Source organism: Pholcus phalangioides, unplaced genomic scaffold (assembly GCF_987345545.1).
Source record: "Pholcus phalangioides strain wild (caught in Gottingen) unplaced genomic scaffold, Ppha-v1.0 ptg000022l_1, whole genome shotgun sequence".
In the NCBI taxonomy this organism is placed as follows: domain Eukaryota; kingdom Metazoa; phylum Arthropoda; class Arachnida; order Araneae; family Pholcidae; genus Pholcus; species Pholcus phalangioides.
In genome coordinates this window covers 37,344,320-37,372,217 of record NW_028301615.1, presented here as the reverse complement: position 1 = coordinate 37,372,217, position 27,898 = coordinate 37,344,320, and the positions used below count along the sequence as shown (strand labels likewise).

Here is a 27,898-nt window from a genome sequence, read left to right as displayed (position 1 = left end):
TACTTCGCAGTAGTTGAAACAGTAGTTCCTTTTTTATAAAGGGAGTCGTCGAGTCAATAAGCGTCAAGACACAGCTCCTAAAAAAACCAAGATATGGCTTCTACACCCGAAAATATCAAATGCAAGAAAGGCACATGTTGCTGTGGATGTTGCTCTCTATCCACGGGGACCATCGTGGCGGCCATCATAGGCGCGGTGAGTATAGGAACTTATTTATATTTTTCTGAGTTGTGAAGGTAAGAGCATGTGAGTGACCACAAAAGAAAAAAAGTGTGCATACGTGTGAGCGACCAAAAAGTGACCCAGAGGGTGTGCACGCATGTGAATGACGATTTGAGCGAAGGACAAGAACAGTGACCCAGAGGGTGTGAAGACATATGAACGACCAAAAGAGTGACAGTCGCAGAGGCATATTTACGGTTTGGGGGGGGGGGCGGCTAATTTGGAGGAATGAGTAGTCAAGTCAACTAGACAAAAATCGCGTGAAGGGTGACAAAACTATTAATCTTCTTCTGGAGCAGGAGGGGGCATATAAATGCTTATTCGAGCACAGTAATGTAGTGAAAAGTTTTGAATACCTGACTGACTGAGGTAGATACATTTGCTCAGGGCGTACCGAGTCTTTAAGACTCCCATAAGCTTCCCTGTTTGATGCTGCTCCGTACGAGCTGGATGAAGAAGTTAAAAAGCTGTTTGTATGTGATAGTTGAGTGTGTGAGTGTAAGTGTATAAGAGGCGTGTCAATAAAAGATAATAAAATTTACAGCCCATGCTGTACTCAGAGAGTCAGTATACGTCAAATTAATTCAGATCATATTAGAAAAAAATGAATTCGGTAAGTTGTGGCTTACTTATCACAGAAATTTGAAATTTGTAGAGCTATGTCCGAAGGAGGTGAAGTATCAAAATTCAAGAACGCATTTTATACACAATTACAAAATCAGTCAATTATCTCAGCAAATAATTGACAAAAAAGTGGAATACTGCACCTAATGGTTACAAAAGAGTATATATGTTACGGTAAAAGCCCGAAGAGTGGTAAAACCTAGGTTTTACCGGTAAATCCTAGGTTTTACCAAGTCGAGTTGGTAAAAGCCCGAAATACGCTTGAAAACGTATACATTTCGGGCTTTTACCAAGCACTTCGGTAAAAGCTGACATTTCGTAACTTTCATGAAATTAGTAAAAATGTGAATTTTCTAATTTTTATAAATTTGAAAGCTTGTAATTTAGTAATCACAACGATCCAGATGCTAATTAAAATATTAATTAATTAACTAATTATCGATTAAAATTCGTAAAAATGAGTGAAATTGTGAATTTTTTTAATTTTTATAAATTTGAAAGCTTGTCATTCATCAACCACAACGATCCTGATTCTAATTAAAATCTTAATTAATTAACTAATTAGTCGTTCAAATTCGTCAAAATTAGTAAAATTGCGAATTTTCTGATTTTTAAAAATTTGAAAGCTTGTAATTTAGTAATCACAACGATCCTGATGCTAATTAAAATATTAATTAATTAACTAATTAGTGATTAAAATTCGTAAAAATGAGTAAAATTGTGAATTTTTTTATTTTTATAAATTTAAAAGCTTGTCATTTATTAATCACAACGATCCCGATGCTAATTAAAATATTAATTAATTAACTAATTAGTGATTAAAATTCGTCAAAATTAGTAATATTGCAAATTTTTTAATTTTTATAATTTTGAAAGCTTGTCATTTATCAACCACAATGATCCTGGTGCTAATTAAGATCATAATTAATTAACTAACTAATCATTCAAATTCATCAAAATTAGTGAAATTGCGAATTTTCTGATATTTATAAATTTGAAAGCTTGTAATTTAGTAATCACGACGATCCTGATGCTAATTAAAATATTAATTAATTAACTAATTAGTGATTAAAATTCGTCAAAATTAGTAATATTGCAAATTTTTTAATTTTTATAAATTTGAAAGCTTGTCATTTATCAACCACAATGATCCTGGTGCTAATTAAGATCATAATTAATTAACTAACTAATCATTCAAATTCATCAAAATTAGTGAAATTGCGAATTTTCTGATATTTATAAATTTGAAAGCTTGTAATTTAGTAATCACGACGATCCAGATGCTAATTAAAATATTAATTAATTAACTAATTAGTGATTAAAATTCGTAAAAATGAGTAAAATTGTGAATTTTTTTAATTTTTATAAATTTGAAAGCTTGTCATTTATCAATCACAATGATGCCGATTCTAATTAAAATCTTAATTAATTAACTAATTAGTGATTAAAATTCGTCAAAATTAGTAATATTGCAAATTTTTTAATTTTTATAAATTTGAAAGCTTGTCATTTATCAACCACAATGATCCTGGTGCTAATTAAGATCATAATTAATTAACTAACTAATCATTCAAATTCATCAAAATTAGTGAAATTGCGAATTTTCTGATATTTATAAATTTGAAAGCTTGTAATTTAGTAATCACGACGATCCAGATGCTAATTAAAATATTAATTAATTAACTAATTAGTGATTAAAATTCGTAAAAATGAGTAAAATTGTGAATTTTTTTAATTTTTATAAATTTGAAAGCTTGTCATTTATCAATCAAAACGATCCCGATTCTAATTAAAATCTTAATTAATTAACTAATTAGTCGTTCAAATTCGTCAAAATTAGTAAAATTGCGAATTTTCTGATTTTTATAAATTTGAAAGCTTGTGATTTAGTAATCACAACGATCCAGATGCTAATTAAAATATTAATTAATTAACTAATTAGTGATTAAAATTCGTAAAAATGAGTAAAATTGTGAATTCTTTTATTTTTATAAATTTGAAAGCTTGTAACTTATCAATCGCAACGATCCTGGTGCTAATAAAGATCATAATTAACTAATTAGTCATTCAAGTTCATGTAGTTTTCTAATTTTCTCAACGCCATCGAGTGCACACGTTCCGGATATTTTAATGATCAGGCAGTAAACAGTAATTATACAGCTCATTTCGGGATTTTTCATCTCGGGAACAACCAAAACCAATCGGCAAATTTTGGAAAAAGTATGTTATTATATAGTGTTGTGATATATTCAATCGTAATAACTGTAATTTACAAATTCTGAAAATGATTGATTACGATTGCATAGCTGCCAACTTTTGAAAATGAAAATTCGGGAGATTTTCGCACAAACCCGTATTTTATGCTAAAACCACTCCCTAATAAATACAATAGGGATTTTTCCAAATAAAATAGGGATTTTCCAAACAAAATAGGGATTTTCCAAACAAAATAGGGATTTTCCAAACAAAATAGGGATTTTCCAAACAAAATAGGGATTTTCCAAACATAAAAGTTAAAGCGTAGGAAATAAAATCCCTACTCAAAAACTGAAGTCAAATTAAAATAAGGATTTTACACACATGGAAGATTTTATTCCCATTACCCTTGGGAATAAAATTCCTACGCAAAAAACAAGTGAAATCGGAGGCCAAAACTTCAATGATGTAAAAATAAATATTGTGTTCAATCAGAGACGCTGTGAACAAACATTCTGCGCGAATGACCCGAAAATCATCGGAAGATGAAGGAAAACACCGTCAATTTTTGAAGAACACTGACTTTTTGTGACTTGATGTTTTTTTTTCACTTCACGACTGATGATGGCAGTCTTTCCATGACCGATGTTTATGTCCGTAACACAACTTGTACAAAAAGGAAAAGTCGGCCCTCTTCTGGAACGTTTGATGAAAGGAAATTCATCGGAATAAGTATCTTTAAAATTGATTAAATATGTTTTTGCTTCTCATTATTCATGCTTTGTTATATCGCACGTACGTAACTTCAACAAAAGAAATTTTGACCATATGCGCGTCACTATAATCTTAAATTATTATCCAGGACTATTGGCTGCTAAGCCATTTCCCTGCACGATAAGACAAACAACTTTCTTGTTACCATCAGAGGGTTTGTAAAACTTCCTTAAAAAGAGAATTTCCCCATTTACGACGTGTGACATCATTTCGAAAGGGAAAAAAAGAGGCTTCATGCCCCACAAGAAATTCCTTAGGGATTGTTTTCATAAGCGGGGATTTTTTTTAATAAAGTAGGGAATTTTTAGGGACAATTAGGGATTTTTGTGATTTTCGTAAAAATTCAGGAGATTTAAGAACTTTTCGGGAGATCGAGCGATGAAGCTAAAATTCGGGAGACTTGGCAGCTATGCGATTGTCTTGGGAAATTTATTGAATTTAATTTATAGTAATTGTTCCAGCTAATGTGTTTTTCGAATAGCCAAAAATCTTATTCCTATTAATTATCTTTAAACGAATTTCCAATCAAAGTTGGTTTAAAGAAATGTTCTCTAAATCATTGTCATTGCTTAGGCAGCGTGGGTTCCAAGCGCAGTGAGTAGGAGTTGTTCCATTTTATTTTCTACAATTTTTGGAACTGCTAGAAATCTTGTGTGAAAAAAAAAAAGCCAGCCATATTCAAAACCACTTGTCTGAATTATCCTGTATCAATAACTTTTTACTCTTTTTTTCACAACAAAATTGCTAAATTCTGTCGGACAGTTATCTACTCTACGGGAAGTTTTGAAGCTCTTTTAAAGTGTGCTTTACTACGGATATTTTGAAAGGCCTCACGCGTGAGGCATTATCTTATTAGCACTGTCCCCCTCCTAGGGGCGGTTCGAGCTTATCCGCCACCTGGGACCGTCGTGAGACAGTTTAGTTTTTCCGAAGATGATGTGTCACTCTCCGCTATCCATACGAAGGTTTTTTTTTTAACAGCTGGCTGATGCTAAGATAAATCCAGAAAAGAAAATTCAACTGGCCTTGCGGGGAATTGAACCCACTTCCTCTCACTTGCCGGGTGAGCACACTGAACTACAAAGTAAACGAATCCTCTTTCCTTGCAGCTCGCGTGCTCTGAACGGGACCGTACATAGACAGCCAGACTGCTGTCAAAACTTTCGCAGCAGAGAGTGACATCATTTTCGGATAAATTACCATCTCGTGGCAATGTCAGAAATTGTGAGCTTCGGCCTGAGTTAGGTCTGGCTGTCCATGTACGGCTCCATTCAGCGCACACAAGCTCTAAGCAAAGAGGATTCGTTGGTTTTATGGTCTAGTACGCTCACCCGGCAAGTGAGAGGACGTGGGTCCGCACAAGGGCGCTTAAATGTTCTTTCCTGGATTTATCTTCCAGCAGTCAAAACCTTCGTAGTAATAGCGGCGAGAGACATCATCATCGGATATTATCAAAGCCTTTGAAAGTAGGAAAAGAAAAGCGTTAGCGAAAAGGGGGAAACACCTTCAATGCCCGTGCTTAGAAATATTCACACTATAATTCTGCCTCAGATTAATTACTTCGGAAGTATAAAATTTCATTTATTTATTTATAGATTCAATATCGAGTAAAATATACTTGTAAGGACCGGGTGGTGGGGGACACCAAAACCATTCAAGTGCTCAGGGCCTCCAAACATCTTAATCCGGTCCTGTTAAAAGACAGCTAGATGCTGTCTTTTTAATCTCCCTTTTCCTCCTAGAATGTGCCAATCTCAAATGGCTGGACTTGAATCACTATGGCCTTCTTTCGAAGGGCTCGAACACTTTTCGAACGAGCAATAATACAAACCAAATCCAGCTCCTGGAATAGGCTCCGCACGCAAGCTGCTACGGAATATGGTATGCCCTATAAGGCAGTATTTCGACCCAGGCGAACGCAGATGCAACTTCCAATGCAGTCCATCTCCACACCAAAAGCTATAACAGAGAAACATCTGGCAAGCCTTTTCCCAGAGTTGTGTACATCAATACCGATCCAAAACAACCATCTGAACAGCCCTCTTGCATAGCCACCATTTGAAGGACATGAGGTCTTACGAATAATACAAGGTGATTCAGAAAAGATGGGAGAAACTTTAAGAAGTGATAGTTCACCCAATACAAACAATTGTCATCAAAGAATGCATGATCTAACATCAAACGTAAACGCGCTAGTGCCTTTCGAAACGGCCGCTTCGCAAACGTTAAAACGGCATTCCCGTTGAAATTTATCGGAATAAAAATAACACCATGCATGCATGCAAATGTAACCTGGGGAAGAAAAAGAAACCGTATGCAGATCTGCGTCACAGTGAATAAAAGGCGTGGACTCAGTATTACTAAAGTGCGTCATTATCCAGTACGTTATAACTGTTAGAACGGTTGCACGCTGGCATAAATTTACAAGGCTGAAGTCCGCGCCTTTTATTCACTGTGACGCAGATTTGAGTACTGTTTCTTCTTTTTTCCCAGGTTACATTTGCATGCACATACATGGTGTTCTTTGTCTCCAGATAATTTTCAACAGGAATGCCGTTTTAAGGTTTGCGGAGCAGCCGTTTCGAAACGCGCTCCCGCGTTTGCGTTTCATGTTAGACCATGCATTCTTTGATGACAATTATTTGTGTTGGTGTGTACTATCGCCTCTTGAAGTTTTTCCATCATTTCTGAATCACCCTGAAGATGGACAGAAGAAAGGTGCTCGAAAAACTTTTTATACAAAGATTCTCCTACTATGTTGACCAGGACGGCCTCCTTCATCTTTTCAATTTGGTTTTTGTATGGCTCACTCAACACGTGATGCCCTTCATTTAATGGAACAGATTGAGAATCGGAGGAAGGAACATCTACTCACATTGTTATCTCCCTCGACATTAAGAGAGCTTTTAATTGTGTGCTTCATGAGGTAATAACTAATAGCCTTCGAATTATGTCTACTTCTCTTCAGCTAAGAAAAATTTTGGAGGACATTTTCTCGGGACGCACCCGATCACTCTTAATATAAGTACAGCACCAGCATCCAAAACGTTGGTTTGAGGTTGCCCCCAGGGCTTATGTGGCGGACCCGCTTTCTAGGAATACTACATTCGATTCATTACTTCTACTCCAGTGGGCCTCGAGGATCACAGCATAAGCCTTTGCCGATGACTTCCTTCTCTTGATGTCTTCTAAGGAACCCACTGAAATTACAGCCTCTGTCAACGCTGCGTTGACACAAATCTCCAAATGTTTACAACAAAATGATCTGCAAGTGGAACCATCCAAGTCATCATTTCTCTGGCAAAACAAAAGGAAAAAGAGTCCCACTATGAAAACTAACGGGGAACAAATTAAGTTTGCCGAAAAAGGTCTCAAAATTTTAGGAATATGGTTCGTCAACAAGCTAATATTTTTTACACACTCACATTACTTACTTAGAAAAGCTATCAATACGCTAGATCATTTCAGACGATTATTGGGTGCAGGGTGGGGATACCATCGTAATCTGAGGAACACCCTCTACAGAACTGTACTGTATCGACAGATTGCCATTGGGGCTCCCATCTGGTTTTCTTCCCTATCTGCTCGGCGCCTGGCAAAGATGGACGTGATTCAAAGACAAGCTCTAATTTATATCACGCGAGCGTATCGAACCATGGCCACCATTTGTTTTACAGATTGCAACTGGTAACCCTCCCCCCCCCCGGGACTAGCTATAAAATCTTTTGAGATTTATGAAAATTGGAAAATTCGCAATTATACCGATTTGCACGAATTTGAATGACTAATTAGTTAATAAATTATGATCTTAATTAGCATCAATATCATTGTCATTAATAAATTACAAGCTTTCAAATGTATAAAAATTCGAAATTTTACTAATTTTCACGAATTTGAAGCACTAATTAGTTCATTAATTATGATTTTAATTAGCATCGGGATCATGGAGATTATTAAGTTATAAGTTTTCAAATTTATGAAAATTAAGAAATTCGCAATTTTACTAATTTTTACGAATTTTAATCACTAATTAGTTAATTAATTAATATTTTAATTAGCATCAGGATCGTTGTGATTACTAAATTACAAGCTTTCAAATTTATAAAAATCAGAAAATTCGCAATTTTACTAATTTTGACGAATTTTAATCACCAATTAGTTAATTAATTAATATTTTAATTAGCATCAGGATCGTTGTGATTACTAAATTACAAGCTTTCAAATTTATAAAAATCAGAAAATTCGCAATTTTACTAATTTTGACGAATTTGAACGACTAATTACTTAATTAATTAAGATTTTAATTAGAATCGGGATCGTTGTGATTGATAAATGACAAGCTTTCAAATTTATAAAAATTAAAAAAATTCACAATTTTACTCATTTTTACGAATTTTAATCACTAATTAGTTAATTAATTAATATTTAATTAGCATCTGGATCGTTGTGATTACTAAATTACAAGCTTTCAAATTTATAAAAATCAGAAAATTCGCAATTTTACTCATTTTTGCGAATTTTAATCACTAATTAGTTAATTAATTAATATTTTAATTAGCATCTGGATCGTTGTGATTAATAAATGACAAGCTTTCAAATTTATAAAAATTAAAAAATTCACAATTTTACTCATTTTTACGAATTTTAATCACTAATTAGTTAATTAATTAAGATTTTAATTAGAATCGGGATCGTTGTGATTGATAAATGACAAGCTTTCAAATTTATAAAAATTAAAAAAATTCACAATTTTACTCATTTTTACGAATTTTAATCACTAATTAGTTAATTAATTAATATTTTAATTAGCATCTGGATCGTTGTGATTAATAAATGACAAGCTTTCAAATTTATAAAAATTAAAAAATTCACAATTTTACTCATTTTTACGAATTTTAATCACTAATTAGTTAATTAATTAAGATTTTAATTAGAATCGGGATCGTTGTGATTGATAAATGACAAGCTTTCAAATTTATAAAAATTAAAAAAATTCACAATTTTACTCATTTTTACGAATTTTAATCACTAATTAGTTAATTAATTAATATTTTAATTAGCATCTGGATCGTTGTGATTACTAAATTACAAGCTTTCAAATTTATAAAAATCAGAAAATTCGCAATTTTACTCATTTTTGCGAATTTTAATCACTAATTAGTTAATTAATTAATATTTTAATTAGCATCTGGATCGTTGTGATTAATAAATGACAAGCTTTCAAATTTATAAAAATTAAAAAAATTCACAATTTTACTCATTTTTACGAATTTTAATCACTAATTAGTTAATTAATTAATATTTAATTAGCATCTGGATCGTTGTGATTACTAAATTACAAGCTTTCAAATTTATAAAAATCAGAAAATTCGCAATTTTACTCATTTTTGCGAATTTTAATCACTAATTAGTTAATTAATTAATATTTTAATTAGCATCTGGATCGTTGTGATTAATAAATGACAAGCTTTCAAATTTATAAAAATTAAAAAATTCACAATTTTACTCATTTTTACGAATTTTAATCACTAATTAGTTAATTAATTAAGATTTTAATTAGAATCGGGATCGTTGTGATTGATAAATGACAAGCTTTCAAATTTATAAAAATTAAAAAAATTCACAATTTTACTCATTTTTACGAATTTTAATCACTAATTAGTTAATTAATTAATATTTTAATTAGCATCTGGATCGTTGTGATTACTAAATTACAAGCTTTCAAATTTATAAAAATCAGAAAATTCGCAATTTTACTCATTTTTACGAATTTTAATCACTAATTAGTTAATTAATTAATATTTTAATTAGCATCTGGATCGTTGTGATTAATAAATGACAAGCTTTCAAATTTATAAAAATTAAAAAAATTCACAATTTTACTCATTTTTACGAATTTTAATCACTAATTAGTTAATTAATTAATATTTTAATTAGCATCAGGATCGTTGTGATTACTAAATTACAAGCTTTCAAATTTATAAAAATCAGAAAATTCGCAATTTTACTAATTTTGACGAATTTTAATCACTAATTAGTTAATTAATATTTTAATTAGCATCAGGATCGTTGTGATTACTAAATTACAAGCTTTCAAATTTATAAAAATCAGAAAATTCGCAATTTTACTCATTTTTACGAATTTTAATCACTAATTAGTTAATTAATTAAGATTTTAATTAGAATCGGGATCGTTGTGATTGATAAATGACAAGCTTTCAAATTTATAAAAATTAAAAAAATTCACAATTTTACTCATTTTTACGAATTTTAATCACTAATTAGTTAATTAATTAATATTTTAATTAGCATCAGGATCGTTGTGATTACTAAATTACAAGCTTTCAAATTTATAAAAATCAGAAAATTCGCAATTTTACTAATTTTGACGAATTTGAACGACTAATTAGTTAATTAATTAATATTTTAATTAGCATCTGGATCGTTGCGATTACTAAATTACAAGCTTTCAAATTTATGAAAATTAGAAAATTCACATTTTTACTAATTTCATGAAAGTTACGAAATGTCAGCTTTTACCGAAGTGCTTGGTAAAAGCCCGAAATGTATACGTTTTCAAGCGTATTTCGGGCTTTTACCAACTCGACTTGGTAAAACCTAGGATTTACCGGTAAAACCTAGGTTTTACCACTCTTCGGGCTTTTACCGTAACATATACACTGATGAAGAGATAGCGGAGTCATTCGCTAATACATATGAAGACCAGTTTTCACCAAATAGTAACCAACCGCCTATTGTAGAAACACACTTTGAACAGGTGGTTAACAACTTTCTACAAAACAACCAGCCACATAACATCGTGACGGCTGCTCCCACTGATCGTGAGGAGATCCTCGAGATAATTAAAGGACTTAAAGAAAAAAAGGCCCCTGGGTTTGATAATATTACTAACACAGCTTTGAAGATACTTCCATATAATATTATCGCCACATTAGTAAACATCTTTAATGGTATGTTAAAAATTTGTCATTTTCCGTATAGCTGGAAACATGCCATTATTAAAGTCATTCCAAAAACTAGGGAGATAAGTCTATTTGCGAATGATTTTCGCCCGATCAGCTTGCTTCCGGGATTGTCCAAGATTTTTGAACGAGTTTTTAAGGCGAGATTATCTTTGTATCTCGAGGATAACAGCTTTATCCGAGATGAACAACATGCCTTTCGTAGCGGACATTCTTGTGTAACACAACTGGTCCGTGTTGTGGAGTACATACAGGATGCTTTCATCCACAAGGATTATGTAGCATGTTTTGATTCAGACATACAGAAGGCCTTCGATAAGGTTAAGCACTCAACACTGATTGCCATTATGATACTTAGAAGGTTTCCTTCCCACTTTATACATATGGTTCACAGCTACCTCAGGGATAGGACATTTCAGGTCCGTATCAAAAACGCCCTCTCCACCAGACGTCCACTAAAGGCATCTATTTGTCAAGGGTCGGTAATTGGCCCAATACTCTTCAATATTTTTATTAACGATTTTCCTGCTCCACAAAGAGGAATCTTAGCTTCTTATGCTGACGACTCGAAAATCCTTATGGCATCTAGGGACCCTCAGCAAGCTCTGAGGAACTTGCAAGAAATGGTCCGAAGGGTCGAGATCTGGTGTCAGCTACATGCAGTGGTCTTAAACGAGGGTAAATGCAACTTTATATGGTTTGCAAGGAGACAACTCCCTCCGAACACCACTATCACAGTGGGGCAGACCATATTACAACCCAAGTCTCAGACAAAATATCTTGGTGTTATTTTGGATAAAAAGCTCAGTTTCAAAGCTCACATTCATGAGGCAAAAGTTCGAGCCGCTAAGGCTGCAGGACTTCTAAACAGAGTCTGTTACACATGCTCTGCACTTAGCCTCAAAAACAAAACCATTATGTACAAGTCAGTCATTAGACCAATTATGTGCTATGCAGCACCATGCTTTTCCACAGCGAAACCCTCGGTCATCAAACAATTACAAGTGCAGCAAAATAAAATACTTCGGCGATATACCGGGGCACAATGGTATATCAGAAATCTTGACATAATGAAGGATTTGAACATTGAAACCATACATGACTACTTAGTCAAACTATGTAGAGGATATTTCGATAGAGCTGAAACATCAGAATATCAGCACATAAGAGACATCTCGCCTTATCCTGCGGTAGAGGTGTTGAGGTTTCTTCGACCTAAGAACATACTGGCCTGATATGGCCCAATGAATTGGTTTAGTTTTGTAAAAAGTGTAAATAGTTCTAATTCTTTCTTCATTGATTGGGAGCATAGTGTTGCATATATACTGAACGCCTACCAATATTTATCGCATTTAATCTTGTATCCACGTGTAATCATATATATTGTATTCACGCCATTTATTAGAATGAACATATATATGTTACGGTAAAAGCCCGAAGAGTGGTAAAACCTAGGTTTTACCGGTAAATCAAACCTAGGTTTTACCACTCTTCGGGCTTTTACCGTAACATATACAAGACCATTTGTACCATGTATTCTGTTGATGTTGATGGCTCTGGGCTTACAAATTCTAATTAATTTCCAGAGAGACCCATCCGATACATCAGCCTCATCAAGAAAATCATTCCACTTCAGAGAGTGATATTCCTTGAGGCTGTGTCTTATTTCTCTGGATATACGGTTCAGCATGTTACGGAGATTGGGATCTCTCGTACGCTGTACTCGTCTTCGGAGTTGATTTTTGAAGTTAATTTTACACTTCAACTCCTCAGGGATGCCATAATTTTTAAAAGGCTTACTACGCCTTGTCGAATTATTTACGGCATTTTGAATTACCTCAGTAATTTTTTCTGCTGCTATATCAATGCTCTCTTTTGTCAAACTATTGATCTCAATGACCGGTTCATTTTCCAGTGTTGTACGGACGTTGGTCCAATCTGTACGAAGCATGTATGGAATTTCATAAGTGATACCACTGTCAATCTCGAATAGTACCGGATTATGGTCAGATCCGAGAGCACTGAGTACCTCAATGGTGACTCCGTGTAGAAGGTTTTTTGTCAAACCAAAGTCAAGTACGTCTGGCCTATGCTGAAGGTTGTAGGGGTAATGTGTAGATGATTGCGGCGCATGAACATCAATCATATTTGAATGACAAAAATTTGCGAGCATCCTACCATCCTGATTTGTTGTGTTGCTATTGAAAAGTTGGCTTTTAGAGTTGAAATCACCAGCTACAAATATGGGCTTATTACCGTTACTTCTAAATATCGCTTTTACTAAGGTGATATCGAGTCGATATCGTGGTGGCTTGTAGAAGGAACAGATTACCATCGGTTGTTGATTTGGGTGATGTACCCTAATAGCGATGGCCTCACAAGTTGTGGATGTAGGAAGATCAACTGTCTCAATATGAAAATTCCTCTTGATAAGAATAAGGACACCCCCTCCAGGTAGGTTGGGGCGGTCAAGCCTATGGCATTCATATGTATGGACTTTGAAGTTGCGTGCCGGTGAAAGCCACGATTCTTGTATGAGAACCGCATCCGGGTCAAATTCATCAATAGTTTCACGCAATTCATGGCGGTTATTGTGGATTCCGTCAGCATTCCAGCTGATGATTCTAAAAGGCTTAGGAGCCGTTGTAAAAGTGGTGTTACTAATTGCTATCGTATTAGTGTTTGATATTCGCAAAAAGCAGAAAGTGATAAGTGAATTAGATTTTCTTGGCCAATAGGATAACCTCTATAAAGCTCTGCCAGATAACTGCGAGCTTATCTTTCTCTTCAGTGGTATCCTTAAGCTTTTGGAAGGTGGTATTTGTGATGGTTGTTAGAGCAGTAGCAATGTCATTTGCGTCATGCTCAATAGTGTCCTCGTTCCTCTCAACAACCTTTTTCGACGGCCCTTCTGACTCTACATCGATCAGTGATGGGACCAGTGGGTCCTGGGCCTCTGTTGTTGAGGTCATTGTTGAAGCATGTTCCCCACTCAAAGTATGAGGGATAGGACGTTTCTTCAGGGTAAGTTTTTCCACATCGGAAAAACTTACCCTGGGCTGAGTGTTTGCTTCCTTGTTTTTATCTTGGAAGTCTATGAGATTAACCTCTTTTTCTACTTGAGGTGCGTTTTCACCCGAAGGAGTGAAAGAGAGGGTCTTAGGTTTAGGCCAGGGCCACTTCGGACATCCTTGAAATGAGCTTCTGTGTTCCAGACCACAACGAGAACACTTGTTTTTATGCGCTTTGTTCGTGTGTTGGGGCCAATCTTGAACCCTGTGTTTTTGTGCGCAAATGCCACAGACTGCAGAATTAAAACAGGTCTGGGCCGAATGGCCAAACCTCTGACATTTTCTGCACATTAATTTTCCAGGGCCACCCCTAAGTTTCTCAATTGTGACCGGAAGCCCCATCAACTCCTTGATTTTATATATTCCACTATTTCCTTTTCCCGTTTCAATTATGAACAGGGGCATGAATCTCTTGGTTCTGAAGTGTCTCATTGGGCTTACTTTCCCAACATCATGACCCTCACTAATAAGAGCCGTTTGTATGCTAGTAACTTCCATGTTTACTGGAAGCCCTCTGATAACCACTCTTAGTGGACGTTCAACGTCCACCTGGAAAGTATGATACTCAAAACCAAGCTCATTAAAGAGCTTTGTACAGTTACGAAAATCATCAGTGTGAAAGAATTTAACTGACATCTTATTAGCACCCGATTTAACCTCGGGTTTGTGCTTGCACATATCAACGATCTTAGGATAGTGCTCATGCCAACCCGTCCATTTATTCAACATGACAGGAGGGATATTGTCTTTTTTCTTAGTGTGGGTCACCTTCTGAAAACCGGTAAGATCAATATCTTCATTAGCTATATCATCTTCATTACCCTTATCCTCTGAGCTAATGAGATCCTGTAGTACTGTGCTACTGCCGCCTTGGTCCGATTGTTGTATTCTACGATTCCCATCTTCGTCCTCACTTTGTGACAGCACCTCACAAGGGGCTTCATTGGAAGCAGAGGGGATATTACTGTCGTCATCTGGGACAGATTGAGAATGAGAAACCAACTTTGGGACAGAATCTTGCGACTTATTGTGTTTCTTTTTAGCCTTCTTTGCACTTCTAAGAGAAGACTTGCTAATGAGCGGCGATGATACCGGGGAATTTTCCTGGGCCTTGAATTTGGATGCAAGCGTGTGCTTACAGGGGGGGCCTCATCGATTTCGAGAAAGAAACAAACAGAATACTTGAGGAGTTCATCTAAGTTAGAAGTATTAGTCTCATCAGCTAAGTAATCCTCATAGTGTGCCATAACGGTGCTGAAATTTGTAGCAACGCTACATTTGTCCTCAACAAGAAGAATACGATTGTCATAGTCAGCTAAGTAAAGTCCCAAGAACGACATTAGACGTTTTTGGTATATCTGACGTATATCGTCATGTTCAAGAGCGAGTTTCGCTAGCTTGCTCAAGGCTTCGAAATCGCTAGTGGCCTGACCAGGAGCGGGCAGACGGATGGGACAGACCTTCATGTTTACGCCTGTAAGATTGTAAGCCACAACTTACCTTTACTGATGTGCCATATAGTATGGCGCTTGAAAGAATTCAGTGAATTAGGATATTGAGAAAGTTTAGAAATTAAGATTGGCCTATCCTGGTGGCCGAAATAGAAAAAAGAAGAGAAAATAGGAAAGATCAGAAAATCGAATCTTTTCCACGGGAGCTCGAGCATCATCAAGGCTGTTTATTCACACGAATAAGTCCACGCCGGAGCCACGTGCAAGTTTAAAAAGTTCCGTTACACTACGACCTGTTAAAAGAAGCAGAATTTCCACGAAACAATAACGGTTGAGCAACCGAAGAAGTACACGTCGAAAAAAATTTTAAGGAAAAAGCTATAACCGAATACCTATTGTGCTCAGTTTTCTTGGCCAGTTTTTGATTATGGTATTTTATACTGCACACAAATATCAACAGTTAAAATTCCACGGAAATCTGAACATTTCAAATAATATTATTGCTTATAAAGTTATTTACTAACTTCATGTTGCATTGCTTTTTCATGCAGCGCATTAACCAAAAACCGATTACCAATTCGAATCATAACAGTTGTGTTTTTTATTTGATGGGCGGCAGAAGGGGTTTCAATTTAATGATGCTTTTCCAATATAATACTGTTGTACTGTGATGTTATTTTCTACATGGGCAATGTTTTGGCTGATAAAATTTTTATTTCTACCCGTTTATTGGTTATAGACAAGTGTGACTAAGAAAGGCACCATTTTTTTCACGGTGGATAAAATTATAAAATATATGGACGTTTAGCCTCTGATGTAGGGACTCTAATGACCAGGGCTCTAGCGTGCCTTTCGGGGCCCCGGGCAGACATTTTCTGGGGGGGGGGCGGCTCTTAAAAAGGGGAAAAGTTATGTAAAATAAGTGGACATTATTTGTGAGGCCCCATTCGGCTCGGGGTTCCCGGGCAGTGCCCCGGTTGCCCCAGCCAAGTTAATAACTGAGAATGCTTCTGTGCTTCTCTAGAGTTTTTTACTGAGCAGAAAAGAACTCACTGTATTGTATAAGGTAGCGTGTTACTTTGTCAATTTGCACAGATATCGGAATTCTGTGCGCAGAGAAACAGGTCATTGCAAATCAGATGAAAGACAATATGCCCCCATGCGGAAAAAACCAAAGTTATAGCCACATTTCATGTAGCAATTCAAATTTCCCTTCTAGCATCTCGGTGCTCATCAAGCACCCCCCTTCCCCCAGCTTACCCAGAGATGTTTGCTGAGGGCCTTCTCTGTATTGAGTTTATAATGTAAAAAAATAAAAATAATAATGAGATTTTTGTCCCGGGCCTTTTCGGCCCTATCCTTGTAGGGGTCATGGTGCTCACTTAAACCATTGAGAATAGATACTTGATTTCGTATTTAGGCGATATTCACCGACAACACAGAAGAATAACCTATGATTCAATGATTAGCATCATGATTATTTCAGTTAAAGCATATGTCAGAGTTCTTGTACGGGAGCGAGCTCTTATTCTTGGGAAAGCAAAATTGTATAAAATTGTATAAATTCTAATTTTTCTGAATAAATAAACAATTTCCTGGGGGATTTATGGGGTCGGGTCTTGTGGGTTTGGGTGAGGATGCCCCGGGCAGTCGCTCGGGTTTGTGGGCCCCTCCCGGTGGCTGGATGGCTGCCTGGGTGGGGGGGGGGATGCTGCCGTAGATCGCAGAACACCCTAAAGACCAGGTCTTGCGCTTGCAGCTAGGGTCTTAGACAGAGGGTTGGGGGGTGCCGGGCAGAGGCGTCCTCCGGAGAGTGTCCGGAAGGCGCCCCTTCCCGGCACCCCTGACTCTCCCCAGCGCGACCCAACCCGCACGGGTAAAAGGCTTATATCCCGGGAGGGACAGAGCCCGGGTCATGTCTGGTCTGTCGGAGCCTTAGACTAAAGATATAAATTCTTACTCTGTGGTCGGAGCTATCATTCTGGTGATGGTTATAATTAAAGCTCGTGATTTGTAAATATGCCTCCAAATAGGATGACGGTTTCGTGAGTCCTAGTTATAAGTATAATCGGGTACGGCACGGAGACCATGGCCCTCACACTAGGCCACTAGGCTGAGATTTTCGGTGGGTCCTTAGGTCCGACTCTTCACGGACACCTCTACAATAAATTTATAGTGCGAAAAAAAACCCCGATGAGAATCACATATCGGGGCCCTGCCAGCCCCACCCTCTCGAATGGGGAAGGGGCGGGGGCATGCGGGGACCTCAGTGGAATAGTTGTTCCACGATAAGATCTTGCACAATGATTTATGATAATACATTTGTATATTAAGAGCAGAGTACAGTACGCGGGGGGATGGGAGGCCCGTGTCCCCTCCCCAAGCCGTCGAAAAACGTAAAAAAAATCAATATTTGTGGGTAAAAAATATTAAAATATCGGAAGAAAATATTGTAGGTCCCCCCCCCCCCATCCTGAGCCTATTACACCCTTTCTAAAGATCCATCCTGCGTACTCCCCGTGATTAAGAGATGGTGACTAATTACCCTCTTATTTTGCCCTGGGGCTATAATGCTGTTGAGACGCCATTAGGGACGCACTGTTTTTTTGGATAAATATTCAAAAATTTGTTTGAGTTCCGTAGAACAGTTTCATTTTTATCAATGATTCCACGGAACAGCCATATAACCATCAAGGGTTCCACGAGAAACTCACTCTACGTTGGAAACCCCTGACTTAGACAGTGTGCGAGCATGTAAAAAGTGACCTTTTCCTACATATCTTTCGTAGGTCAGGATTGTTAGTGATCCCGGTAATGTTTTCCCCGGGACATTCCAGTAATTTCAACGAAGTTTAAGCTACTTGTGAACTTTTATTCTTTACTGGAATCAGGATTAAAACTATTTTTTCATAACACATAAATTATGTTATAATTAGGCTAACCATATTTGCTCGGGAAAAATACAGTAAATTATGCTTCGAAATACGGAAAAATACGGGACATTGCCAATCATTGCCAAAAACGATGCCAAAACTAAGCATCGCCAGCTCATGCTGAAACCACAGAAAAGTCGCCAGTCTCTGGAAATGAAGAGCCACTTGTAGTGAATTAAAATAAAAACAAGACAATTATGTGAGATGAATATTCTTATATGTAGTCCTAATTATAGTAATATAATTTCTGACTTGGGAAGATATTCAGGAATAAAATGAGGAGTAGAAAGGCTTCCTTGAGAATACGTGAAAAACGGGAACATTTTCGCAAAAAAGTCGGAAACAACCAGAAAAATAGAAAAAACCGGGACTCTCCCGGGAACTACGGGACGTATGGTCACCTTATGGTTATGCCTACTAATGGTTATGTTCATAAATACGAATATTCATCTCACATTTATTTGCCATGTTTTCTTCTTTCAGTAGAATTCATTCAATTTGTAATAATGCTTAATTTGACCGCTTTCGGAAATCCCAGCAATAATTGGCAACCTCGCTTACCTTTGGCATCTTTTTTTTTTTTAAAGAGAATTGGTGTATTGGTGTTATCTCATATTTGGGATTTCCCGTGTTTGGCATTTCAGTTTCCCACACTTTTCTGGAGGAAATATGGTCAGCCTTAAGGAAAAACGTTATCGCCGGAGAGAATAGTTGTTTTCACTCACCAGATTATACTGCAGTTGAATGAGTCTTGAAAAAAAAGAGAAAGGAAGACCTTTTTTTCAGAGTGAGATACTTACATAACACGAAAATTCATAAATTTTTCACTTCAAAATACGGAAAGCAAATGATAGCATTAGCATAAGACGAAACAAGCACAACTCTGTCAACATAAATACGTTTAACCAACGCATATAAAACACACGCAACACGTTTCTTCATGCGTTAGAAATTCCACACAGAAGCATGTTGGCTTTCGAGTTGCATGCACGGTTAAAGAGTAAGTTGTACTTGTTTCGGCTGCCCGTATACTAAAATTAATTACGGAGTAAGTAGTACTTACTAGTAATAGTAAGTAGTTACTAGCAAGTAGTACTTACTAGTAATAGTAAGTAGTTACTAGCAAGTAGTACTTACTAGTAGCGAGGCCTTGCTATATCAGTACTAGATATATAACGATAAATTCCCTCTTCAACGATATCTTTTCAAGTCTTGTTTGGAAATGCCTATAGTCTCTATAATCTAATGTTAAACTTCTGCCTCTCGATGTGACTTTAATCTTTCTATAACGATATTTTTTCATGGTCAGTAGAGTATCGCTATATCGAGATTTCACTGTAGTTGAATGAATAGTGTAAAAAACTGTTTCTGCAGTCGAATACCGTGTTAACGAATAAAGTTATAGCGAAAATCTCGTTTTAACGAACACTTTTCCAATCCCCAAATAAGTTTACATAGGAACAATGCTATGTAACCTGGAATTTCTTTATAACGAAATTTCGTTTTAACGAAGTGATTCATTTAGTCTCTTGGTGTTCGTTATAACGGGATTCGACTGTATTATCATTAACCGTACATGCACCTCGTAAACATTCCTCTTGGGAAAATTTCTAACGAATTGTGGTTACATGCAGGAACGCGTTGTACGTATTATGCGTGACAGTAACGTATTCATATATGCTTATTTCGTGTTATACTGTAATACCAGACATGGCCCAAGGGTCTGTCAAAAAAAAAGTGATGCCAACAGCACAGTGATATCCCCCCCCCCCTCCTAAGTACAAACCGAACCGGTGTTTTCAGCATGGCATGGACGGTGGCTTTCGTGTCATACTGGTGCTGCTATCTGTTTTCTATATTTTGAAGTGAAAATAGAAAACGTCGAGTTTTTATGTGACGTAAGTAGCATGTTGTCTGCCTAGACACACTCCGTAAAGACTTTTCCAAATGGGAGTGGTAAGAAACTGATAGTTTACTTGTACTGCACTTGAATAACACAAGGAAGCTCCTCCTAGACACCAATGGTGCCACCTGTTGACTATTGAACGAAAGCATTGACTATTCCGGTAGTAAAATTTAAACGAATGAAGCTGGAAATTTTGACATGGTATTTACGAAACAGCGCAAGACGTATATTAACATTAACATGCGTTCCGATAATTTCAGATCGAATGTGCGATAGGCCTGTGCTGGAATGCCGAGTTGTGGATGCTTCTGAATGGCAAAGAATCATTAGGAGTTTCCAAGCGCATCATCACGTTCAGTTCTTTAAAAGACATCAACGGTAAGTAGAAAAATCATCGAAAATAGTTTTTTTCTACATTTTTTTACAAACATCCATCAAATAAATCATTAAATTATCAAATAAACGCTTTGAATCATATGCTTAATCCGTGGTCCGCGGGCTGATTGAGACCCTTGGAGTCATTTAATGTCGCTCGCGACCTCAAGCCTAATTTTGCAAAAATGAACTAAACGGCGCATTTAAAGATCACTTGAGTGACCCGCGGGGTTGTTCCACATGAATTAAGTAACTCGCGGCACATCTCTTGATCACTTACGGCCGTCAGTGATCCGCGGCATATTTAAAGATAACCTGAGTGATTCGCGACACAGCTCTAGATCAGCATTTTTAAACTTTTTTTTGCCCGTGGCCCCCTTTGAAGCATATTTTTTTTTCTCGTGGCTCCCCTGTCTTACCCACTTACCCTTACCCCCCCCCCGCCCCCCACTTATCCCCTACTTACCACTTATCCCCCTTCTAGATCCTTTATACGTATTGAATTGATTTTTTCAGTGAATTTATAGTGAATGAAAATTTTGCAAATAAAATTGGCCTCTGGCCTAGAATTTATTGATCTCCCCGCTAGTCCGAGTTCTATTCATGACTGTCTCAACATCATGGGCCCCCCCCCCCCCAGGCGCAAAGTGATGCTATGGTAGTCCCATACTTAGCTGGAATCAAACAGCCTGCATTATTCCTACTTATTCCTATCACAATCTACCTTCCACCTATCATAAGGTGGGGCCACTTATGAACATGAGGCCACCGGGCATGACCCCTCACAAGAGTGGGACTGACAGAGCTGCATCTCGGGGCCTGATATGGTTCTCATCATTTTTTGTTTTTCACACTATAATCTATCTTCTATCTATCTATCTATCTATCTATCTATCTATCTATCTATCTATCTTCTATATATATAAAATTGATTTTCTGTGTGTCTGTGTGTCTGTGTGTGTGTATGTTCTCTATACAAATCTACAATTTTAGACCGATCGTCGCCAAATTTTGCATATATACCAAATGGGACCCGACTTGAACGATAGGCTACTTTAAAATTTCGTCAGACCAGGGCAAATGCTCCAAATGGGCAAAAAACTGTCCGACAACAATGGTTTTTGGGCCTCAACAATCACTTTCCGAACGTTTACTTTGGTTACCGTGGTTCCCTAGCAATGCGTTTCAGATGTGTATATGCCTTTACAACGGTTTGTCACTTCTTTAATCCTGTTAGTATATGTATGATAGTTTATGCCTTTATAATGGTTTGCCACATTTTCAATATGCTCTCAGTAATGAGGCTTTTTGAATAGACGTCATAATCATCATCAGTATCGCTTTGAGGGTCAGGAAAAGGGTGATCCCCATAGAAATCACTGTTAAAATTGCCGATTTAACTGCTGCATAAATACGGAAATTTAGTGGGGGGGGGGGGGTTTCCTGCCACATCAATAATTTTAAAAATTAAATTGAATTCTCGATTTTTGAAATATTGAATTCACTTGGAGATACGAAGCCCAGAAAATTAAAAATACGAATAATTTGCCGGATCTACTTTTGAGTTGGAAATCTATGTAATAACATTGATTTCAACTTTTTATTTATATCTTCTCAAGCATGAAAATTAATGTCTCCGTATTGTCTTTTGATATTTATTTGCATAAATTCATATAGTTTAGGATGTTTTTAAAATTAGTTTTGGGCCCCGTAAAGTGCAACGAAAAAATTCCACAGCTTTAATTAAGCATTTTTGGAAGCTCAAACAGGCAGAAATAGATAACTTGAAGTTCAGGGGGAGGGAATCGAAATACCTTACACCCATAAAAAGAAGGGGGGGGGGACTATTCATTTCTACGTTTCTTTAAATTTAGATTTATTTCTTTTATGAGTCGCGCAGGACGTCGCCATATTGGTTTACTTAAACACGGTTTGCATGTCCCTCAAAGAAAGAGGGAGATATCACGTGATCCAAAAAAGCCTCATTGAAGAAAACCCGGGCAACGCCGGGTATTATAGCTAGTTTAATATAAAGGAGGGGGGTCTGTGAAAAATCTAGCCGGGGCTTGCGAAAAACCCTATCCTAGGGAACCTTCTGCAAAATGTAGGCGGTGAGGCCCGGGCGGGTCCATACCCTAAGACGGCCCTGGTTTCGTGGGTGGTTTGGTTGGATTCTGTAAGTGTATAGGTCACTAATATAAAAGCTTTATTTCTTCACACCTTAATTTTTCTTCTCGGCTCTCTGCAGCCCTCCAAACCACCTGTCATGGCTCCTTCCTAAATTTTCTTCCGTGGCCCCCCTTGAAGTATCCCAGTACCACTAGAGAGAGCGAGAACCACTGGTGTGTAGTTTCAAAATCATAAACTTTTATACAAAAAAAATAATACGCATATCTGAATTCATTACTAAAAATGATATCTTTTATCGATTTCAAAAACTAATGAATTTAATTCATTAAAAATAATTAAGAATTAATGTAATTTAAATTCATTTTTGTAAGAAGAATATTTTGTTTCTCTCCTTTATATATTTTTATTCTCTATTTAGTTATCCATGGACTTCTGATCGCGTCGACGGTGTTGCACGTGGTGTGGTTGGTCTTGTGCGGGACGATATTCAGAGCAAACATTGTGAGAAACGATTTATCGGATATTTATGATATTAATTGTCTATCATGAGAAGAGACTTGGCCACGCCTCTTCGGAAGCAGTATCTAGTTAGATTTGGAGGAAGCCGGCAATTTTGTTGTCTGGGTTTAGGATAACTGCCAAGGGTTTTTTTTTACCCACTTGAGTAGTACTATTTATATACAACTTACGTAGTATTCAACTTTGAATTGCTCCTACGGAAACACCGGGTACAGCAGAAGGCCTACGCACGAAGCTCGAGAAGTCACTCAAGATGGCAGGAACGTCATTTCAACTTTTTCCGGGAGAGTGGGGGGGGGGGGGTTTACCCACTTGAGTAGTATTTATATAGTATTAAACTTTGAATTTCTCCCACGGAAACACCGTATACAGCAGAAGGCCTACGCACGAACCTTGAGGTCATTCGAGACGGCAGGAACGTCATTTCTACTTTTTCCGAAGGGGGGGGGGGCAAACGGGGGGGACGACAAAGAACATGTACTCAATGCATGCATGTATATACATATATATATATATATATATGTGTGTGTGTATATATATATTATATATATACATACCATTTTTAGTGTGTTTTCGAAACTCGGGGCCCCCCCCCTCCCAAATGACTGCCCTGCAAGAAGGTCATCTCACCTATAGCCACATTGGATATACTACAAAAAAGGGTAAAGATGGCGCATGTAGTCGGCCAGTTATATCCAATTACTATAGGAGAGATGACCTTCTTTAGTGACATGTGTTTTGATTGAATTACATTTGTACTATTTGCAGGTCTGTTGCTCTCTGTGGCGAGACTTTTTCAAGGGGAGATCGGCTACCATTCGCGCCTTGAAGTTGGAAACCACAGAACATCAAGGCGCGAATGCTTTCATATTTTCTGATAGATTTGCTTATACTCCATTCCCCGGCCGTTTTTTTCCCTATTTCGTTCGGTTACAGAAACGTCTGAGTTTCACTGCCATCTAGTTTTCAGAAAATAAAACTGAAAAAGAATTTTTCTTAAGCTTGCGCATAAGCATATCTCGATTTCCGCAGCTAAACGATTAGAGTTGTTTGTTGCAAGTGAGTCGAAATTCCCCGCCGCTTTGCAGTAATTATACCTAGAGGGACGTTTACGTCCGTGTGCCTATGCGCTGTCCCCGAGTCGTTTGCTGAAATTTCTCATGAATGTGTACGGATGTCACGAAATACTTTGCCGCAAGCCAATCGATGCGCACTACCACTACTATTACTAAAGCACACATGCCCCTCGTCCATATTCCTCTGCGGAACTTGAAGCAAACAATGCACACTATAAGAACGTCAAACTTAACACAAACTTCGTCACATTAATAAGACTTGAGTTGCGTCTCTTGGATTCTCTGTGGCGCTGCTATCGCAACCAGAATGTACGTGAGCGAGAAAAGAAGAAAAGAAAAATAAAAGTCCCCCGCGTTGTGTAATTCTTATTACCCAACGGTCAAAGCATGTGTGTAGACGTACATTAAAACATAATGTTACGGTGTCCTGATTTCTACGTGAAATAGGCGTGGTCAAATCTTGTCTAGTGGTGCCGTGACAAATACATTAATTAATATGCAATTGGTGAGCGCCTGTAAAAGGAAAATCAGAATGAAATTAAATAATATCCGGATATAGATGTTATGCTTATTAACTGCATTGTTTCGTTCTTATTTAATTCTCGAAGGCACTGACGCGTCGCTTCCTAATGAACTGGATGTTGTTCGTGGATCTTCAAACAGCTTTCGATATTGGAGCTACGATATATTTTGGAATCAAGCTTGAGGTAAAAAATCCATTTAGGACAATAACATTTATCTTATACGTTTCTATACTTTCCATTGCCAGTTAGCACTAATTAACTAATTTCTCTTATTGCAGAGTACTTCGCCTGGTTTCAGAATTTCTCAGTTATACAATAGTTCGAACGAACCAACGCCCACGCTGTCTTATCTCGTACTGATGTGCTTGTTCTCGAGAGGAATCATTTTTTGGTTCATAAACGTGAGTCTATATTCGCTAACTGTGTGTAGTTAACGTTACCGGTACTGTGAGATACTGTTATTCCCCCCTTGTGATGAAAAGCAATTTCGAAGATAATTTTGTTCTTGCATTTACAGTTATTCCTGGGACATGTGGTGCAAATGCGTGGGAAGGAGATTGTGTTTAATAACTCTCTGGTGCGTAAATTCATATTGATTGATATTTTTTTTTTATTCGATAACATTTATGTTTTCGATGTATTAGGTAGATTCTTTGATTAGTGCAAACTCAATCCAGGTCTACGGAATTTCTAACGAATTGGCACATGCCCGAATGTGTGACCCTGAAGTATCTATGATAACGTGTTGCGCTTGTTTCGTACTTGTGCTGCCATGTCTTCCATTTACTGAAGTTAAGATTGAAATGCTTGAATTTTCATGTTTTGTCAGTATCGTGATGTAGGTCTGCCTGCTCTCTGCATGCAGAGAGACTTTTTCAAATGGGAGACCGGCTCACATTTGCGTCTCGAAGCTGGAAAACCACAGAAAACTAACTTCAGCCGACCACCACTGAACCATCAACGGGGTTCGAACCTGGATCCTCAGGACGAGAGTCCAGCGCGATGCCCACACGAACGCACAGCGCCTCTATAGGGCAACTGCTGAAATTTTTTTAATCCAAGTTTCCTACTGCGGTCATACACGCGCAATGTCAGCATCTGCTTCGAGACGCTTTTAGCAGCACTCACGCGGATTACCAGCATGAGAACGCGGTGGTTGTCTGAAGTTCGTTCTTTGTGTTTTTCCGACTCAAAGGAACATGGCAATGGGGCATTTAATCCTGATCGAAAGCTTAATTCAGAGCGCAAACTTGACTCAGGACAATGTTTGAGCCGGCTATCTATAATCACAGATATATCCTGTGCGTGCGTTCCACATACTGTGATTCATGAGTTTCCTGGCAGCTTCCCTCATTCACGACTTTTAACACCACGTATCGAATCCACAGATCCAGTGATTAATATTCGGTGTGGTCGCGAGTCACTAATTACATTTCTCGCGACGAAGAAACGAATAACTTGTATTGAGCATTTCAAAAGCCCAACACACAGAACGTTTACATTTCCGACATGATTTAAAATGGTGTCTACTTGTGTTATACTTTACAGATCATCCGCGAAATACTAACATCCACGTTTCAAAAATATATTGCTAAAAATACATATCGCACACTTGCGATTCCAAAACCGTAAAACAAGATATATTTGATCGTGTTCCTTCCTTTCTCCACAGATGGCATTATACATCCTCTCGCAGATGTCGACGCCGTCGTCAAGACAACAGCGCAATGGCTGCAACAACCACCACCAGCTACCACCTTACTACTATTCGAACTATTTACCGAAGTACATGGTTCCCAGAGAGAGCCTGGAATCCAGTTGGGATTTGAACAATGAAATACTGGAAAACATGAGCAGCTTCTCGAATCCATTGTACCCGAGAATCGATCAGAATTCCATCTCGGATTTAAGACAAGTCGCGTCCGCACCTGCACATCCTCCACCATACGGACACGTCGCCGTCGAGCAGTCATACAGGCATGAAGGACGCGGAGTTCTGCCGTATTGAATGGACATAAATCACCCAATTTATTTATTATTATTTTTTAAAACATAAATTATGATGTTCTGAAGGATCTGTGATACTTCTTATGTGTATTTAATGTGCTGCAGCTGGAATAAAGAAAATTGTGAAAGAAAATTATACAGTTTATGAAATTGAATATTTGAAATTCTGTCATCATTATTATAAATTTTGCATGACACAAATTTTACGCATGACATAAGCTTAACCCTTACAGCGGCAATCCCGAGATATCTCGTGTTCTTAAAATTCTCTTAAAACGGCAACCCTCTAGCCCACATTACGTTGTAAATTCTTTTACAAATACGAGGACACAACAGGCAAAATGCTAAACGAGGCGGCTGAAAAAAAGATGCCCATAACAAATGAATCGTTAAATGTAAAAAGGGGTCATGTCACATTTTCTCAAGTTTTCAGGGGAGGCAAAAATTTTCTCCAATAATTTTTTTTTAGTAAAAAATTTAATTGTAGTGTCTGTGGAATGCATTTAATGAAGCCCTGAGAGGATTTTAAATTTTTATTACTTAAGAATAGCCACGAGAAATTGATACGGACATGACCCTTTTTTACAATTAAACATTTTAGAGCCCCAATTCTCTGATGAAAAGTCTCAGGAAAACATATAAATAAACAAATGTACGCAATGAAACAAACTTTATTTAGCTTTTTATACTATACAAACTTTCTATTAGACGGGGATCAAAAGTACTCTTCTTCCGGTTGCCTCTAATGAGTTAATGGTTGGTGCACTAAAAATCTGGTCCCAAAAATCGTTACACTCCATTGGGATGTATTTTTTTGTTTTATTCAAGTCGTCCCTTTTACTTTGGTTATTGGAAGTTTTGTCGATGAATAAGCTTTGCTTTGGAGTATTATTAGTGGTACACCAAGTTTTCTTAGTGGGAAGATTCGTGAGCCAATACCATTGACGTATTGCGTACAGTAAACTTTGATGCATTCTGGTTGATCAAATACACATATTGGTCAACTGTGTACAATCTCACATTTTTCTTGGTAAGTATTTTTATCAGGACGGAATCCCTGTCCCGGTAAAAAAGAATGCCCTCTGATGGGGAAATGAAATTTATAAT

General features: G+C 37.2%; 1 protein-coding gene across 1 annotated transcript; it reads left to right on the top strand.

Moving 5' to 3' along the window:
* Positions 1 to 17: 17 nt before the first annotated feature.
* Positions 18 to 26,946, top strand: LOC149070372 (uncharacterized). The gene is made up of 7 exons (XM_089249912.1): positions 18 to 195; positions 20,421 to 20,538; positions 23,084 to 23,166; positions 24,869 to 24,967; positions 25,063 to 25,185; positions 25,302 to 25,361; positions 26,457 to 26,946. Exons 1-7 carry the CDS (start codon positions 94 to 96, stop codon positions 26,790 to 26,792), a joined length of 921 nt encoding a protein of 306 aa, XP_089106038.1. The 5' UTR covers positions 18 to 93; the 3' UTR covers positions 26,793 to 26,946.
* The last annotated feature ends 952 nt before the right edge of the window (positions 26,947 to 27,898 follow it).

Excerpts from the sequence above, each read along its gene's own strand:
- LOC149070372 (XM_089249912.1), top strand. The coding sequence starts at position 94 with ATGGCTTCTACACCCGAAAATATCAAATGCAAGAAAGGCACATGTTGC. Across the intron at positions 196-20,420 it reads TGGCGGCCATCATAGGCGCG|ATCGAATGTGCGATAGGCCT; the intron begins GTGAGTATAGGA and ends CGATAATTTCAG. Across the intron at positions 24,968-25,062 it reads ATTTTGGAATCAAGCTTGAG|AGTACTTCGCCTGGTTTCAG; the intron begins GTAAAAAATCCA and ends CTCTTATTGCAG.